At 39.8% G+C, this 20,073-nt stretch overlaps 1 protein-coding gene and 1 long non-coding RNA gene across 3 annotated transcripts in view; both read left to right on the top strand.

The window, feature by feature from the left end:
* VTA1 (vesicle trafficking 1) overlaps positions 1 to 20,073 on the top strand; it is a 73,287-nt gene that overhangs the window by 25,239 nt on the left and 27,975 nt on the right. For both annotated transcript variants that reach the window (XM_019550161.1, XM_019550160.1), the window contains exons 2-4: positions 1,891 to 1,985; positions 10,090 to 10,217; positions 11,402 to 11,477. In XM_019550161.1, coding sequence (XP_019405706.1) covers positions 1,891 to 1,985; positions 10,090 to 10,217; positions 11,402 to 11,477 — 299 coding nt within the window. The remainder of the gene's footprint in view (positions 1 to 1,890; positions 1,986 to 10,089; positions 10,218 to 11,401; positions 11,478 to 20,073) is intronic.
* Positions 18,741 to 19,514, top strand: LOC109320169. Its single transcript, XR_002103739.1, has 2 exons — positions 18,741 to 18,821; positions 19,126 to 19,514. It is a non-coding gene; the product is annotated as an uncharacterized LOC109320169 (long non-coding RNA).

The raw sequence follows: 20,073 nt of genomic DNA, 5'->3' as shown, positions 1-20,073 counted from the left end.
AGGGTGCTTTTTACCCCCTCGTGCAAATCACTGATGAAGATGTTGAACAGTGCGGGCCCGAGGACCGAGCCCTGCGGAACCCCAATGCCCACATTCTTCCAGGTTGAGAAGGACCAACTACCACCCTTTGGGTGCAGCCCTCCAGTCATTTGGCGACCCATTTGACTGTGATGCTCACCAGTAAGGCTTCTTCTGTCTCAACCATAAGCAAGTCTGGTCAACTTTAGAATCCTGGGAACATTGTTTAAAGCTGATTTTTTTTTTTTACTTAAGAACATATTTAAATATACTAGCACTTTGTTTTCTCTGCATTCAAAATACCCCTCGCATGTCAGCATTATTTTTATGCATCCAGTGTTTCAAGTCCGGTTCTGGCTTGTGAAATCAGTACCGTCATGCAGGGTTGAATTGATCATGTGTATTTGGAAGACAGTTTTTGATCTTCAGGGGAGAGTTTCTGGAAATGGCTTACAATGTGCAGTTATACTGAAACCTCAATATTTACTTTATAATAATGCTGATTTTATAACAATAGACTGAGCACATTTCATTTCTGCAGGGAAGTTGCATGTTAGTTGATTAGTCTCAATTATAGAATAGTCTCATACTTTAAAAATATATAACTATAGTTTTAAAATGTCCTTTTTTGAAACTGTATTAGTTTTGCTTTCTATGTAAAAGGACACTGAGGACAAATACGCAAGTGTTTAAAAAAAAAATGAAAAGATTTCAGTGCCATGCCCATGGATTTAGTTTTCAAATTTGAAAGCAATATAGAGATTATTTTACAGAGTGTGTGGTGGTAATTGGTAGCAGTTCTTCAGGGTGCCTTTTATAAACTGATTTGACTGGGTCCTTTCCAGATAACAGGAATCTAAAATGTGTTTGTTTCTGTTTACAGTAAGGCAAAGGTTCTTTTGTTTCTCATGTAATTAGTTGTGAAATAAGTTTCCACAAGCCCTAATATAGAGTTAACACTGCTGACACCTTGATATATGACCGTGATCGTTTATAGCAATTGTGCCCAATGTTAACTCCTCTCTTTCCCCAGTAGGCTGAATAGGCAGTGCCAGGTCTGTCCTCAGGTCTGATTGGCTGGTAGGCTTGATCTGGTACAAGGAGTTGGCACAGCGGGGGCTTGAACTAGCCACAGGAGGGACCCTCATCTATCTGCGGCAGGGATGCAAGGAGTGTCCCAACCCTTATCAGGATGTGCTAGGCTAGGGGGCCAAGGGGATGGAGCAGCCCCAATCAAAACGTGGGGGTGGAGGGCAGGCCCAGCCCTGATGCTATTGTGCAGCAATGGCCCGAGCAAGGCTGTATGCAGATACATGGAGCTTCCATTGCTCCTCCACAGCCAAATTTTCCAACCTATGGGGATCCCTGCAAGCTTGATCCTATGGCTCTGCAGGCCACAGGTTGAGCACCCCAGTGTACAGTATTTATTTAAAGGGATAACAATAAAATATTCTGTTAACCCATAGGGCTTTTTGTACATTATTTCATTTGAGCCAAATACAGTGTACTCACTAGTTCAGAATGATTGATCTGGCATTGCACTGTCAGTAGTAACAGTGAATAATAATGTTCAGTGTAATTCAGAAAAACTTTGAATTCAGCTTAAGAGGAAATGAAGGTGGTGGCTATTTACCAAATACTTAAGTCATTAGGCTTATGTACAGTCAAAACTTACAAACTAAAATCAATAGAATTGCGCACAGATCCTTGCAAGATAGTGTTGTGCAAAGTCTAAAACAGTGATTGTGTTTGGATGCAGACGCAATCTGTCCACAATTCTGACCACTATTGGGTCTTCAGAATATCTGGATTTTGGTGCCATTAGGTTCTTGTTCATTTATTGACCTCCCTGTGTTCTCTCTCAATTTAAAGGTCGTTTGTATGCTATGCAGACGGGGATGAAGCTTGACAGTAAAACGCCAGAATGCCGTAAATTTTTATCCAAACTTATGGATCAGTTGGAAACTGTAAGTCGAATTCATTGCTCTACTGTTACATTATCTGTTATTGCTTCAGTTATGAGTTTTGATTGAACATGTGGCATTTTTGTTCTTTTAGCATTAACTCTCCACACAAACACATTGTGTTGGAAGTGTGTTTTTATTTTTTTAAACTGGCTGAAAGAAGGAAAGGGGGAATGGATTGTGTAGATGCATACAAATTAACAACAACTTAATACAAGCAAAACGTTTGCTATCAGATTCTGTTTGTTATGATACTTTATTCATGTACGCCCAATCATACTACATATAATAAAATGAGGATAGGACTTCCAAAAGTGCCCACTGTTAGCCTGTTTCTGATCCCTTTGATGTTTATGAGATTACCTTCAATTTCCCTGTGATTTTGAGTCCGTTCATAGCATCTGATGAAGTAGGCTGTTGCCTTTGAGAGCTTATGCTTCTCTGAATCAGTAAGTCTCTAAAGCAGTGTTTTTTTAACATTTTTATACTCAAGGCACCCTTTGAAAAATGTCAGCTCTTAGTTTTCCCTCATTCCTTGACTACAGAAAAATAGTAGAACATTTTTTCTGTTGCACAGAACTCAGAAAGACCACAGCAGGCCAGAATGCTTTTAACACTGTGAATTCCTATTTGAAATTTCTGGTTTATCTCATAAATCGTGTGTAGATAGTAGCACCTAATAGTGCTAATATTATGAAGCACCCTTAAACCCTTTTTATGGCACTTCAAGATGTTGTAGCCCTCTAGGGTGCCATTCTGCCCTACCTTCTATTTGACTTCCCTAGGAGTGATTACCAATGCAGATGATTTTGAAAATCTTGCTTTAAATATGATGACTGAAGAATATTTTTCTAGCTATTGATATAAAAACTAACCTGCTATTTTAAAATGTTGAGCTCTCTCATAATTTGTACTATTTCTATTGCAGACTGAACTCTGCCAGTCAAGAACTCATAGCTGGGTTACTTTAACTTTTGTAAATATTTGCTGAAGCTATTTGAGAGGCTGTTCAAAAATTTTGAAAAGTTGAACAGGAATAAGCTAAGTAATAAAATGCCTGATTGAATACATTAACACTGTAAATACTTCATGTCACCTATATAATGAAAAGGCAGGGTAAAGTAGCACCTTTTAGTTTAACTTGTTCAGAGGCATAAAGTACGGCCTTAATCGGGTGCCATGAAAGAATAATTAGATTCAGTTTTCTCTGTTTTTTTTGTTTGCTGGTGAAGGAGGGCAGTACTTGGAAAATAATTGTGTATCATTATGATGGCAGTTATGGAGGGTATTACAGTATATCCTGGAACACTTATCCTAGCTCTTCCATGTGTTGTTCACTGTTTTGTAAACTGTAATATTGCAGACCAGTGCATCTGACTAGGTGGGTCATGAATAGAGATAGGATCCCAGATATAGCTGAATCCTGCTCCATCCATGGCTTTGAAGTTCAGGACTAAAGCTTTGAAAGGACAATGAAAACAGCCTAGTAGGCAGCCATGGGATTGGAGCACAGAAGCGAAGTGTTCATGAAAGCCTCAACAGACAAGCAGCCTAAGGTGCATTGTCTGCTTTGCATTCATCCCTTTGCTGTCTATAGTCGTGTGAATTATAGTAATCCAAATTGGAAGTGACTAATGCGTGGGATTAGTATGGTCGCATTCTCATCTGGAAATAAAAAATTAAGTTTGGTTGTAAATTGCAGTGAAAGAGTGTTGTGTGTTTTGTGTTCTTTTGCTTAATCCTGCTAATACTGTCTGATAATCTTCAGTAATGTATTGACTTGAAGCCCAAAGCTACTCTATTTTCAGTGTCATATCAAAGACAAATACAAGTTAGTTTTTCATGATTTTGCCTTGTTTTTATCAGCACCACCTCAGTTTTAGGCCAACTTTGAGCCAGCTGTTTTTCCTCATTAACACTGATCTCTTGTCATTTGCTTAATATTGCCTTTACCTATGAAAAAGGCAACATATGATAAGAGTTTTTGACATGTTGGCAGCAAAGCCTTTGACATCTTGCCACGTTTAAGTAGTCTTATATACATGTTGGAAAGGAGGGCAGAGGGGGTCCTTGTGAGAGTTCTTGGGCAAGAGCAATTTTACATTGTCTGGTGTTACCCCAACTGTTTTATCTAGTAGTACCCTCTGATTCAGATCTGGAAAAAGTCAAAGTGCTTGAGCTTTGTGATGTGGCATCCCTTCATAGCTCTTGCCATTAACCTATCTATGTCCGTGTCTTCTGAAGATCAATTTGAGAGTATTCAAGAAGATTGGTAGATAACGTTTGTTGTTGGAGTTGGCGTTTGTTTGTTATCTATTGCACCTATAGATGAGAGGCTGAGGGAGGAGCCATAGTTGGTTCTCATGCACTAAGTATTGCCTTTTTGAAGTTTTCACAAACTTACATCATTCAAAAAGGTGGCATTTTAGTTTCTGTGAAAGAGGCATTGATAATTTGCTGCTGGCAGCCTAGTTGTTTGTGTTTCGCTAGCCTGCAGAGGGCACAAAAGAGTCTTTCAGGTTTTGTCTTAAATATTTTTGTGGCTTTCTCAGCTTTGTGTTAGCCAGTGAGTTTAGACACTAGAGTTCTGTGAATCTGTGTGCTTAACCAGATGAGGAGTCCATCTTCCCTCCCTCCCTTCCCCCCCCCCCCCTTTTTAAGTAACATGGAAGTAAAGAATAAAATCAAATAAGTGAACTGCCTGGGTGTGGATTGACAGGAACAAAACTTGTTACAAAGAACTATTATTTTTTGTTTATTTAATAAATCAGCCTGAGGTTTAAGTCTTCATTTGAAGTGTAAAAACTTTTGTGTAAATATACTTTTGCATCAGATACTTGTTTAATTTAAATGTTTTGGTAAATTAAAGCCATCATACATCATACTTGTAATCAGCATTATGGTGCTCTCTGAGGGCAAATTTCCAAGGCACAGCCTTCCATTAGTGATGCACTCCCAAGGGGAGAAATTAAGAAAGTAGTCACGTAATAAGTGTCCATACATTCAAAGAACTGTTTGTAACATTTTATAGTTCATTGCTAAAGTATTTCAAGTACCTGTTTCTTGGCTACATTCTAAGTGCTTTTTTGCATTGCTGCCAGTATTCCTTATGTTATAATTGTCTAACATGTAAAATTACCTGCAAAATAGTTGTACAACTTCTGAAAAAAATAACAAATCAAAGTTTTCTTTAAAATCTTTTGGCAGTATAGGAGCTGTAGCAATAATATTGCATAATATCCCTGTTTTTGTTCTTGAGGGATAAGTTGAGATTTACTTGAATGCAAACAGTGAGTCTATTCAGGAGTGCTAAATCCACCTGTTGTAACTGTAATGGTGTTGTTTACTTTACTGATTTTATTAGGAAACCTGAGGCTTCTTGTACTCCAACAGCTTTGAAAAGAGGCTTTTGAATTTAAGTGCACTGCCTTAGACTAAGCATTCCAGTAAATCTTTAGGTCACTAGATCAGTCAGGTTAGAGCAGAACTCCCTTTTCATTAGGTTGGCCTTTTTTTTTTTTTATTAAAGTGCTGTAATATGCTGCTCAAGAATGTGTTACAGGAGGGAGAAATACATAACTATATATGTAGATATAAAATGTGGTTTTAGTCGTTATAGATTGGAGTGAGAGTGGATAGATAGATCTATCTACGCACACGCACATCCTGATCTATAGTGACTCTAAAAACACATTTTATAAATTGTGTAGTGTTCATTCCTGACTTAGAATTTTGAATGTATAGTCTTTCAGATGATGGAAAAATATGGATTGTCCTTCTTTGGCTCTCTCAATACCAGAATGTTGTCTATAGGGGGTGGGGTATTGGTTAGTTTTAAGATGGCTGAAGAGTCCAGTCCATGCTCTGCAAGTTGTTCCACAGATCTCACAAGTGGTGCCCCAGAGGGAGGGGTACTGCTGTTGGCCAGGATGTTGTGTGCTTTCCTGCCTCCTCTGCCATTACTCAGATTCCTCAGCAAGACAGTTCTTTTTGAAATGGACTGTAGCTTGATGTATGGTGCAGTGCCATTGAGACCTGTTACCAGGCAGCACTTGCCAGTTTGTAGGGTTGATGCCACCCTTCTTAAGGTATGCTTTCGGGGTGTCCTTGCAAGAATGAGTGCCAGCCATCCACACACAGTGGCCAGCCCAGCGAAGTTAATGTTTCATGATCTTTGGCTCAGTGCTGGTTATGTTAGTTGCAGAGAAGATGCTGGCATTGGTGCAGTGGTCTTCCCATCTAATGTGAAGGATATTCCTAAGGCAATGCTAATGGAACCATTCCAGGCACTTAAGATGGCTTTGATATGTCACCCATGTCTCGCCTGTAAAGGAACATGCAGATAACCACTGCATTGTATTGCAGACCAGGATCTTAGTTTCCATCTGCAGATCTCGATCAGCAAAGATACAGCAAAGCAGCTTTCCGAAGGATATGCTAGCACAGTGAATCCTATGTTCCATTTCTACATCAGCCTGGGAGAGGTGGCTGCCAGCATATGGGAGATGTTCAACATTTTCCAGGGCTTCTCCACCAGTGGCAATTTTTGTGGGGAGAGGAACAGCTTGTGCTAGGGCAGGCTGATGGAACTCCTTGGTCTTCCCAGTATTAAGGGAGTGTCCCAAGCTATGACAGGCACCTGAAAAAAGGTCAGGGGTGGACTGGAGATTGCTCTCGGTGTGCGCAACGATAACACAGTCATCAGCATACTGAAGGTCAGCGATGCCAGTCTTGGTAACTTTTGTTTTGCTGTGCAGATGCAGCAGGTTGAAAAGCTGACCATCCATTTGATACTCAACCCCAGTTCCAGGAGGAAGACATGCTTGAAGGCGAATCAAAATCACAGGAAAGTAGATGGATAAAAGGGTTGGGGCAATGACGCAGCCCTGCTTGACATCAGTATAGATGGTAAATGGGTCTGTGTCTGATCCGTTGCAAAAGACTGTGGTAGTCATCCCATCATAGAATAGTAGCCTGAAGGTGCAGATGAACTTCAGTGGACAACCAAACCTAGCCAGCACCTTCTATAAGGCTTCGCGACTGATGCAGGCTAAGGTCTGGGTTAGGTCAATGAATGCCATAAATCACTCCTGGTGTTGATCTTTATACTTCTCCTGATTTTATTGTGCAACAAAAATCATGTCAGTGGTACCCCGTGATGGTCCAAAGCCACACTAGGATTCTGGAAGGATGTCTATGGAAAGAGGGAGAAGGAGATTCAAAAGGATGCGAGTAAAAATCTTCTCGGAAGTGGAGAGCTGAACACTGTCTCGTTAGTTCCCACATGCTGACTTGTCCCCTTTCTTGAAGATGGTCACAATGTTGACATTCTTTAAATCAGGTGGAGCTTCCTCATTAGCCCATATTTTGATGAAAAGTTGGTGAAGTTTTTGCACTAATGCTATTCCACCAGCTTTGAAGACCTCTGCAGGATTGCTCTCTGGTCCCTGGTGCCTTATTGTTCTTGGTCTGAGTGATGGCATGCCATATTTCCTTAAAGAATGTGGGATCAGCAAGGGATTCTGTTAATGGGTGTTGAGGAATGGACTCAGTGGTTGCAGCTGAGACCTCAGATTTATGGTTGAGTAGAATCTTGAAGTGCTCCTTCTAGCATGGGGTTGGGCCATTAGAATGTGGCCAGTGGATGGCTCTTATTGCCTAAAAGAAGCTTCTCATGTCATGTTGATCAGCAAAACTGTGGATCTCCATGGCCTTCGCTGACCATCACTGGTTCTTAATGTCCTGTAGCCTCCTCTGAACTAGAGCTTTAAGCTGGTGGAAAACTCTCATTTTTGCTGATTAGAGGGCTCATTTTGCCAATTGAAGAATGCAGTTCTTTTCTGATTGGTAAGAGCTAGGATTTCCTCATTATACTCATCAAACCAATCTTGGTGAGTGGAGTATCCAGTTGATTCAGCACAAACTTTGTAAATAACATTCTTAAGTTCCTCCCAGTGTGGCTAGCTAACCTTGACGTCATCAGGTAGGTCAGAGAGCCTCTCAGTAAGGCATTGCTGAAGAGCCTCGTATCTAGCTTAGCCTTGGAGTGCCTTGTTGTTAAATCTCTTCCACATTACTTCCAGTTGTTTATGGTGTTGTGGTGCAAGCTGCACATCCATGATTGATATGACTAAATGGTGGTCCATCCAACAGTCATCTGTACCTCTCAGGACTTGGATGATATGGACATCAGTATGATCACAGGCTCTGACAATAATAGTCAAGAAGGTGCCAATGATTGGAGCATAGGTGTTTCCAAGCAGTCTCATATTTGTCATTTTGAAGATAGTATTCATGATGGGTAAGTCATGCTGTGCACATCTGCTGAGGAGGAGGATACCATGAGAGTTAACTTTTCCCACCCCCTCTTTCCAATGGTGCCACTCCAGAGTTCAGAGTGTCACCCAACTCTTGCGTTGAAGTCACCCATGAGGATGAGCTTGTCTTCCTTGGCAGTGGCAGTCAGGACTGTGTCAAGAGCACAGTAGAACTATTCCTTGTTGACTTCACGATGAAGAAGTGTGAAGGCATATGCACAGGTGACCATGGCATACTGGTTGTTACTGAGTTTGAGGCAGAGTCATAAAGCATTTGTTAATGACCACAGGGAGTTCTTAAAGCTGACTGACAATCTTGTTCTTGATGGTAAAGCCAAACCTGTGAATGCATCTCTTTCCAGGTGACTCTCCTTTCTTTAAAAAAAGAAAAAAAAAAGTATAGCCACCTCCTTCTTTTAGTTAGCCTTCATCTGCCCAGTGCATCTCCACTGGGCAGCAATACTGATGTCTTGCAAGTTCTCTAGCTTCTATGGTAGTTATCCTTTCAGGACGCTCTTTATTTGGGGAATCCATGAGTGTGGACATTCCATGTGGTGAATTTCAGTACATTTATTTTGTTGGTTTTGACCTTAGGTAGAGTGATCCCACTGGATGCGGCAGTCCAGCTGGGGGGGGAAGGGTTGAGACAGCCTATATTTATGGCACTTTTTCTTGCCCCTTCCCCATTCAGGGTGAGCAGAAGAGATTCTAAAGAGGACTGCTCAGTCTCAGCTGCCAAATTGTACTTCTGTCTTGGTAAATGCAAAACGACTATCACATGACCACTGCCTACATGCAGATTTGTGACTAGGAACTCCCAGAGATCATTGTTTCTATTCCCACCACCACTTGTCTGTGGCCACAAGACTTAGTTTGTGAGAGATGTTAACATCCCTGGTAGAGGCTCGCATGTGACATCTTTTAACATGGGGAAGCTGGTGACAGAAGCAACAACCACACAAACTTGATGGGAGGGAACACGGAGTGATAAGGATGTCCAAGAAAGCCAGAGGCTCCAGTCCAGCTGCAGCCCTCATCTGTCTTCACAGCTACAGAGAATCAGCAGATCCTCAAGTACGCCTGTTCTGCCATTAGGGTCTTGAGGAGTTTGGACCACGCTTAGTCTGGGACTTCTCCTTAAACCCATTCGCCAGAGTAGACCCTACCAGGTGTACAAGACCCCAGATGACTTAGCTCTGAGGGCCATTGGAACACACAGGCCTCTCTACCACAGCAAGGTAAAGATTCAAAGACAGGAACCAAGGTTATGGTTTAAGGACAGGATGAACACACGTATAGTGTTCATTCTTGACTAAAATTTTGAATGTATGGTCTTTCAGATGATGAAAAAATGTAGATATTTACTTACAGCAGCATTCTGGTACATTTGTTTTATGATTTCTAACGATCATTGTAAAAAAAAAATTGATCTATATTAATGCACACAGTTCAGAGCTCTCCGTTAATTATATTTTCTTCCCAGAAGACTTTTAGAATCCTGTTGTCAGTATTTATCATATTGCAAGAAATGGAAGTGAAAATTTTAGAAAACATTTTTTAAAGTTATGTGAGTTTATATGTTGTAACTTGTTTGTTTTCAATAAGCAGCCAGTGTTTGGAATGTCGTTTTGCAATTTCATCAGTGAAAGTCCAGAAATAAATGTGGCTTGTTTGTTTTTTGTTGTTTTTTTTTTTTTTTTTGTCGTTTTGCAATTTCATCAGTGAAAGTCCAGAAATAAATGTGGCTTGTTTGTTTTTTTTTTTTTTTTTTTTTTTTTAACTTTCTTCAGATGAAGAAGCAATTGGGTGATAATGAAGCTATTACTCAAGAAATAGTTGGTTGTGCCCACGTGGAGAATTATGCTTTGAAAATGTTTCTATATGCAGACAATGAAGATAGAGCTGGGCGATTTCACAAGTGGGTAAAGATCTAAATAAAATTGCCTAAATAAAATATGTGGCATCTGGAAACTCAGATATCCAAACTGTCTTTGCCTCCTTTGTGGAAAAAATATGGGTATTCTTTTATTTGCTGCCCTGCTGAAATTTTCTTAACTTTCTTTAAAAACAGTTAAGGCTACTGTTATATGATGGCTAGCATCTGAAATGATTTCCAGTGTATAATGCGTTGTATTTTCTAACTGGCAAATTATGCACCTTATTTTGAAAGATCTTATTTAGACCTTGAAAGATGTAATCCATTATCAAGCATGAAAAATTGTTTGTTCTTTTAGGGTACTAAAATTGATACATCACTGAGGTCTCAGTAATGTTCTTTGATTTATATGAATTACTACAGCATGATAAAAATTAGCTGATAGTTTTCTTAAACGAATTTACAATGGCTTGTAAATTTGCAACTGCAATACAAAACTCTCTTGGTTTTAATAAAAATCTGTATTTTTGCTAGTAGTTAAGAGACAGAGCAACTTATTTTAGCAACATTTAAATTCACAGATGTTTTAAACTTAAGGCAGTTTCTTGTTTGAAATACAAGTGACAGTGTTTTTTAAATAAATATTTCTACTACTTGCTTTCGAGAATTGATAAAGTGCAAATTAGCAAAAAGGAGTTATAAACAGAGATAAGTGATATAATTTCCTTCCATTGATGCTTCTGTCATTTCAGACCACACCAAACACAGGTTTTATAGAGAGATATAAATGAGATTTTAATTTTATTTTTCCTTTGTCTGTGTTGTTAGGCTTTAATAGTAAAGACAAGGTATGTCTTGGGTTTATTTTTCAAAAAATTGTTTGAAAATAATTTTATCCCCTTACCTGTGTGTGGGGGTTTTTTTAAGGTCACTAGTGGTAAATTTTTAGTATTGCTATAGTATTAGCATATTAAATCACTCCTTAATCTGTGTACATGTGATTTAAAGCTCTGTGTTGTACTGTAAAACAATAATTTTGTGGCACTTTCCAGGTTAAACCGGTTAAAATGATGCATACAAACCATATGTTCTGAAAAACTGCAGAAGCTTTCAATTGATTAATTTGTTCTAGATTTTTTTTTAGGCAAAAAAGTCTTTAAAGATACCATTAAAAACAAATACTAATGGTATTCTATGTAAGAAACTAAATTTTTGCTTTTTTACAGAAACATGATAAAGTCCTTTTATACTGCAAGTCTCCTGATAGATGTTCTGACAGTATTTGGGGAGCTCACTGAAGAGGTAAGTGAAAATGCACAACATATTAGCATTCGATTCGTTTCAACGAGGACACAAACTCATTTTTCATCCGTTTTAAGTTTAATTATCCCATTTATTGTTAATTGTGAACCTAAGGTTTTAGGAGTGTTTTAACAGTAATCATTTTGCCATTATGCTAACAGCATCCAATGGGTTCACATCCAGTTAATTGTAATACGTATGTTCTATGTGCTGTTTTCCTTTAGTAAGTACATTTCATACCTGCACAGGTATTGATGAATTAGTAATGATCCTACCCTGCACATATCTGAACATGTCATTATAACAGTAAGAGGGAGAGTCACTGCAGTTCTTCTAGAAGGAAAATGAAAGATCTCTAAAGTCCTTTCTGCCCTTACCTATTAAAAAAAACCTGTACATTTCACATAACTAACTGAAGCATCATTTTATACAGTTTTACCTACCAGTTATTTTTTATGCTGAAACTAATGGATGCCTGTTAAAAAAAGTACTGCGATCTGTAAGTAAGTTAGAAGTGGAGTTCACAACCATACAGCTAATCTCACAAATTATATGGTACTATAAGCAGGATGCCTATCTTGACAAGCGTCTGGGAAGCCAATTCTGAAGTAATAATTTAAAAAAAAATTGAGAGAGACTTAATCTGCATATACACATTCGGATAATCTGGGAGAATTCTTCTAGGTTAGTTCTCCTGGTAGAGAAACTTTTTCCAGATCTATATGTACAGATACTTGAATGCTGAGGCCTTGAAGAAAAGTACAGAGCTTGCACTGCTGATACTGCAGTTAGGGAGGGAAGGGGTGGGTGGGGAGGGAAGCAGCTACGCACACATCTCAGCATGTTCTGCCTGCTTTCTTAGTCTGCCTGGTGATAGATGGTAGCAGTGCATACTGCCTTTGGTCAGGCTATTTCCCTGCAGCACGTTGTGGGGGTTTATGAAAAGACTAGGTTCTGCTCCTTGCTGGAGCAGCAGAGGCTAGTGAATGACACTGTCTCCCTGGTGAGGCAAAAAGGGATGCTGGATGACTATGTTCTTCTGAGAGGAGCCACAGTGTGTACAGACATCACTTTCCCAAGAGAAACTCTCCTGGAAGTTATTTAACCCTAGTTGTTCCCAGTTATTTTTCTCCTGGAGTAGCCTTTTTTCTCCAAATGTGGCCTTGGAGAAAAATCCTTAACACCTGTACACTCGTGATTTCTCCTAGGTAAGCAGCGACTCTCCCAGGAGAAACTGAATCTGTGTATGAGGCTTAATGTTAGCAGCTTTTATAGTAGGCCATTTTTCCTCTAGAGTCAAATAAAGACCCCAGAATTGGCTAAACAAAATAATTAAGTGTATCTAGTAAAAGTAAAATACGGATGATTATTTTTATTTTTAAAGTTAGGCATGTCTCCTAACATCATCTGCTCTCACTTATTCTTGCTCCATGGGAGATTTAGTCTGGGGCAGACTGAAGCAGATAAAAGTCTAAACAAGATGTTCCACACTCTGATGTTTCCTTTCTGGGAAAATAACATTAAAGGATTTCTGCCAAATAAACTAAATTAGAGCACTGATGGAAAACATACTTTAAAGGTTAAAATCTCTGGACAGTAGGAGAAAATCAATAGAAAGCTTTGGCAGACTAGCACAAACAGATTTCAGTTAATTAAAGGTAGCTTAGGATATGTTAAAGAACAACTGGAATGTTGCAATGTTAAATCTTTTGGTGTCTTAACAGTGGAAAGATGGGGGGGTTTACTGGAGGAAGGGGAACAAAAGCAGAAGTTCTCAATGTAAACAAAGGGGATTCTGTCTGAATGGAAATTGTCAAAAGTATTTGGGTAGAAGGTCTCTCTACTATAGGTGTCTGACTAGACAATCGGATAGAATTCTGCTTGCTGTTGCTGGCTTTTTTTCCCTGATTTTTCCCAACGTGTGCCCCCCTCCAGTAATTAGAAAAAAGAACTTGACGTCACTTAGGACGGTCAGTGGCTCTCAACATTTTTAGACTCAAGATACCCATCCATAACTTTTCTGAAGTTTTCTGAAGCAGCACCCTATTTCACTCATGTTTTGACTGTGGAAAAATAATAGAACAAGTCTGTTACAGACAAACTGGGAACACCACGCAGGTCAGAACATTTTTGAAGTTTCTGGTTTTATCTTGTGAATCATTGTATGTGTTTGTACATTTAATGGTGCTGCTATCCTGTGGCATTTTTAAAGGATCTCACAGCATCCCAAGGTTCTGTGACACCTCTGTTGAAAAACATTGTCTTAAGGTGTATCTTAGTGGAAAGAAGCCCAATGACTTTAATGAAAATCTCTGATGTTTTCACATGCGAAATTTGATTGTAAGTGTTAGATTTTATCCAGTCAGGGGACATAACCAGCCTATCTGACTTGCATCTAATGAGAAGTAAACAATGCTGATTTGTTGTGTTTTCCAACCTTCTGTAGTCCAGATGCTTGGAATATTGCTCCTCCCTCCAAGCAAACTCAAATAAACAGCTAAGTCTTTTTCTGTCATACCCATGCATATAAGTTCTAAATGATCTTTTAGATTCCAGCCATTTTCCAGAGAAATCAGTTGATCTTAGAAGCTAACTGCAAACGGAAGAGTAATTAGAGCCTCTATAGCCGAAGAACTGTCTAAGCAGTAGAGAATAATCATCTGAAGTACTGACATCTTGAGTCACTTGAGATCATGTAAACCAGATACTCATAGCTGGCAACAGCATTGCTGGTCCCACAAAGGCTTTTAGATGTTAGTTGCTCACAGGAGCTGTCTTTTATGCAGTTTAATGTCTTGGAACCTTTCAGCCAGAATTTTCTTGGGTTGCCTGGGCCCAGGCAAGTAGAAGTAGAGTAAATGAGAGTGAGAATCTAAAGAATCAAAGCACTCAAGGGAAGTTGGGAAGAAGAGGGGACCCTGATAGTAAGACTACCAAGATATGGTGACTGCTTAAAAGGGTGGCCTTCTAAGGGTTAAAAAATCTCGACCCCCCTCAAGACCCCCAACTTGTGTCTGTTGTATATTTTTCTACAAGCAAGTCTGATGGGTGACATGGGTCACTCAAATTTCTCCTATAGAAAGGAGAAATATGTCAGTTTCTAGCAGGATTTTTCTGCACCTGAAGATGGAAAGGTACAAAGGATATGTAGAGGAAACCCCAAGAGAAATCCATTCTTGTAGCAGTTGCAAAATGAAGTCAGCCATGGAACCTGAAAAAGACATTAGAAAAATGGAAAAGCAGGGGGTGGGGGAGAATGACATAGCAATCAATGCAAATTGGTAGTTTGGAAGTGAAGAAAATTGATAGGGGAGATAAAGACATCAGAGGAAGATTCTCTGACTGGCCAGGCTGAGACCAATAAGGAGTTGGGGAAAAAAAACTTAACAATGGAATACTCTCATTTCTAGGTAGAGATGGTAAAATTGTGAATGAAGCTGCAGAAAAAGCAAAAAAAATTGTATTTGGAAAGGAGCCAGATGATGTATTTTCCAGTCCAGTAGTGGGTAACAAGGATGTTAAGATGTAAAAGGAACTGTGACAGGGTGCCCAAAACACCCTGCCATGGGAGTGCCAGGAAGGAAACAAAGAAAATGAACTTACTTCAAGAAGCAGGAGAAACTGCAGCGAGCCCGGATAAGAAAAGCACTGTGCCTCAAACAATCAAAGGAACCAGCTGGGGCCATGGCAGATCAAAGGCTACTGCAGCAAACCCAGCTGCCGGGGTTCAAAACCAGAAAAAGAAAACTGGCATGACCAAGGAAAAAGAAGGAAAAACATGTCAAAGAGAGAAAGAAGGAACAGCTGAGTCAGGCAGACAGTGAATGAGAGACTGCCATGGCTGACCCAGCTGGGGAAGAGGGAGGTTTAAGGGACGCCAAGGGAGCATTCAGTCATCGGGTGAAGAGAAGGAGAGACGAAGAGAAGAACAGGAGACCGGTAAGAGGCCACACGTGGAGAACCAACCCCAGAGCTCAAGGGGGAGCTCCGGTTCCCTGGCAAAGCTGATGAAAGCTGGCAAAGAGTTTACCCAGATGGAGAGAACTGGCACTGGAATGAAGGCTGCCGCTCAACCGGTGAGTCCAGTCCCAGGGGGTGAAGATAACCACGCTGGGAATCTGGAAGAAGATTACACCTGAGGAGGGAGCGGGCCTGTCCCAACCCTGAAGGTAAGGGTGGGATCAGAAGGAAGGAATAGCTTTCTTGGGACCCATGCAGGAAGAATGGGGCAAGCAGCCAAACTAAGAGAGAGACTCCAGTCAGGGGTTCTTAAGACTGAGGCCAGAGCATCGGCATCAGAGGTGAGTAACAACACGCCCAGAACATCTGGTATGGTTAGGGCAGGGTACGGGGATGATGGAGCCCTGCAAAGGTCAGCCAGCATCTTGAGCCTTAACAAACTCATTTGTCTCCCAAGAGTGTCTTGGACATCTCTCATAACATCAAAGGTGTGGCAGGTGATTTTCCAAAGGACGGGACCTTAACATTTCAACAGGAAGATAATGCTGCTCTAGGTGGCATGCTATCAAACTCTTACAGGAACAAAAAAAAAAAAAAAGGCAAAGGACCATCCCAAGCCTGGGTGGTGAATTAGGTATAGCATGGTTTACTCATGGCAGTTTCTATTGCTGGTGCCAGGCAAGGGAATGATGAGACAATAGGTCTGACCATGTTTGAGCTCCCCAGTTAAAAGAACCAGGTACAGCTAAGTTGATCTAAAGGCAGCCTTGGGTAAGAGTTCAGAGTAAGACTCATACTTAAACCTCCAGATTTTTAATGAGATTTGTTCATTGCTCCACTAATATGCTCCCTTTCCAAGATAGAAATATTGAAGTTAACAGACCCAAATAACTTGCACGCAAGAGTTAAAAAATTAACTGAGGAGATCTCCAGCCTGCTGCTGCTAATTTTTTATCTTGGAAAACTAGGTAAGTTTTGGAAGACTGGAATAGAGATAGTGTGCCTTTGAAAAGGGAAATGAAGGTGACAATTGCCTCATTATCTGCTAGCCTGACACACGTCCCAGGAAAAAAAACAACGGATACAGAATTCAGCTGATTAATTATATTCCTACTTTAATGTTTTATACTAATCAGCATCATTTTAGGGAAAATAGGTCTTGGCAAGCAGACCTGATTTCATTCTTTGAGATTACAAGTTTAGTTTATAAAGATCACTTCTTAGGCTTTTCAAAGCATTTGACTTAATACTGACATTCTGTTTAACAGCTAGCTCTATGAAATAACAATATGTATAATAGAACAACAGACTGCATAATAAAGGGATCCAGACTGGCATGACAGATATCCAAAAAATAGCCATTGGGGGACTGTCAGGAAATGGGTTGTTTCTAGAGGGGTTTCACAAGAGTCAGCATTAGGGCTACTGTTATTCAATACTTTTATCCATGATCTGGAAGTATTGACAGCAACCATGCTAATAAAAATGTGTGTAAGGCACAAACATAGGTGGAGAGGGCAAGGCAGCATACAGAGTGATCTAGATTGTTTGATAATCTTGGTTTTATTCAGACAAAATGCAGCCAAAGCGGAGAAATATGTGTAGGAACAAGGAATGCAAACTATTCTTATAAGGGGTGGGTGGGGGGAGTGACTCTGGGAAGGATCTAGGGACTGCAATGGACAAAAAAGCTGGAAATTTAACACAGTGGCAAAAAAGGGCTTACTGCAGTGCTTAGACATGCATACAAGAAACTAGAAGTAAGGAAGTGCTTTTTATCTCCATACTGCAAAAGTAAAGACGGTCTTAGGATACAGTCTCAGGTATCCATGATTCAAAAACTAAATTGTAAAGGGGATATAGAAGAGCACAAAGAACATGGTGTGAGGGTGAAGACAATACCTTGTAGTAAATTTAGTAAGCGGAACAGATGCATCTTAAAAGAAGATTGAAATGTGACTTGATGCATTGATATCATCATAGGTAAAAATATCAGGTGCTGAGAGGATCTTTAATCTGACATAAAAAGGCATAATATGAATCAGTAATTGGAAATTGAAGCCTGACAAATATATATTGGAGATCTTAATTTTTTTTTTCATGTGGGGAAGCAGGGTGATTAACCATTGGAATACCAAAGGGTTTGTTTGGATTCTCTGTTTCTTGCTAGCTTTAAATGAAGACTGGGTCCTCTCATAGAAAATGCTTTACATAGACATGCAGATCTGTTTAAGAATAAACATAGTAGTGGTTTATGTTATATGGTAGGCAACTGTTGATTTTCTGGATCATGATGTATACAGAAGAGGTCTAGTCAGGTACCTGATGAATTTGCTTGAATGGAGTCCTGTGACCATCAAACCAAGACCTTCAACATGTATGCCTTGGCAAGAGTATGGAGTAGTGAAGGCTGCCCGAGACCTAACATCCTCAAGATCTACTATCACCACCCTTTAGACCATTGTCACAGAATCCAAAGGCCAGACTGGGTCCAGATGGTCAGTGCCTCAATGATTGTATATTCTGCCAGAGAGTAGCAGATCAAAGCTGCTGACTGCCTAATGCCTCAGCAATATGTCAAAGTAAATTATCTGCTCTTCCCTTTTGCTTTTAACTACTGCGAATATAGAAAAAGCCCATTCATTTCAGGGACATTCATAATCCGTATAGAAGGAGGAACAACACTGAAGGTTCTTCTGGACAGCAAAGTCAGGGTTCCAGTCCTCAGTAGTAGAATTATAGACTTTGCTACTGTGGATACATATAATGTACAACTTGATAAAATGATCAAATGATCAAATTCTTTGCCTACAGATCTTGATAAATCCTTTTTAGATTATGTTAAAGTTGTCTTACCAATTAGCGTTGGAAAAGAAACTCCTATTAAAAGTAATCTTTAGGTTGAGTTTTTCTAGAACCACTTATATCTTGACTGAATATTCTCTAAGAAATGATAAGTGTTCTTCTCTAATCAGTGTTTGTATTTATGATTTGAGCAAAAATGCTTGTAGCTTTCACTCTGTGTGATAGACTGCTCTGTGCATGTCTTTTTACAGCATGCAATGATGTGAGCTTGGGTTCATGAAATCTCTGATTTAGTTATGCATCTCTGATTTAGTCAGTCTTTAATATCCATCACTAACCTGCCTTTTCCCTGGCTTCAAACTGAAGTGGCTAAGTATGTCTCTGTCTCTCTGTAGCTTTTATTTCCACCATCCAAGCCTTTTCGGTAATTTCATGAGCACTTGTAGGAGCTATGTCAAAAGCAGTAGAAAGTATCATTACTGCATTTGGCCCTTCATGCAATGAAGTGTTTACAAAGAAACTTATCTGTGGGAACTCTCACTATTGCACATTAAATATACCTATGCAACAGTTTGTACAGTCTTGCGCATATTTAACTTACGCAATTCAGCTATATGCACTGGGCTGCTGGGACTGGTTGCCGGGTGCCGGCCAGGGCACGACGTGTAGTGCAGTGCCGCGTGGTACTGCCTGCATGTGCCTGCACGGCTGGGGGGGGCGGCAGCTCACTCACGCTCAACTGGCTGCCCTGGCAGGACAACGCGGCAGAGGGCGGGAGGGGCGAGGAGTGTGGCGGGAAGGGTGATTTCAGCTATATGTGATTTTCGCCTTACACTCTGACTTCAGCACGTAACCCCCGCATAGGATGCGACTCAGCTGTAAGCAGTTTTATAAAATGTATTAATGATAGTTTTTATCTCTGGCTAGAAACAAGTAGTGGAATTCATTTTGAGAAATGTTGCAGACCTCTGTTTTACAAAATGTTGCTGAGAAACGAGCCTGGGAAAGTAGAAACAAATTGCAATACAGCCTAACTTTTTAAATTAAAACAGTCTGCATTGAGTTTACCTTTTGCGTAACTAGATGCTTTTTACCTTTTTAGTGGTTATTAACCATTCTGTCTGTTGTACTGTTGTTGTTTACTTTGGTGTTCACATAAATCCTATTTACAATTAAAATTTGTTAGTCAAAATTAGTGAGATCTGTTGAGAAATTTAGAACCTGGGTGAATTATCTGGAGCCAGACTGAATAAAGTAAACTTTGAAAAGAAATCACAAGTAGTACCTAAGATTGTAATTATGTTTATATGTTTTGCATTGTAGTGCATATGTTTCTTATTTCTAGTTTTGTGAGGGTTTTAGTTGTTTTAAAAGTTTTACTCCATCCTGTTAATAACATTTTATGGATAGAACATCATTTAAATTGTTTTACCATGTGCAAGCTATTATGTGCCATTTCCGTAGGCATCATGCATTTTCTTTTAATCCCCTCTTCTACTTAACTAAGTTGTGGAAAATTTCCCACAAAATGTAGTTGTGGTGTTGCAAGGAGGGAGAGAAAAAGACAGGCAGAGGCTTAAATGTTCAGCGTTAAATGTTCTCTTCTTAATGTTGTCTGGACACACACTTCAGAGTTAGGTGGGTGCTGCTTTATTTTCTGGAGGAAGAAGGGGCTATGTTAATAAAGTGCACCTATCACCAAGGCTAAGTACAGACAGTCAAAAAGCCTGAGGCTAAATCAATTCAAGCTTTGTAGCTTAGTCTAAGCTGAAACAATAAGCAATGAACAGGTATTCACATTTGATTTTGTAAATTTCATAGATTTCATAGA

This window comes from Crocodylus porosus, unplaced genomic scaffold, assembly GCF_001723895.1.
Source record: "Crocodylus porosus isolate Cpor-Errol unplaced genomic scaffold, CroPor_comp1, whole genome shotgun sequence".
In the NCBI taxonomy this organism is placed as follows: domain Eukaryota; kingdom Metazoa; phylum Chordata; order Crocodylia; family Crocodylidae; genus Crocodylus; species Crocodylus porosus.
This window is presented reverse-complemented; position numbering and strand designations above follow the sequence as displayed.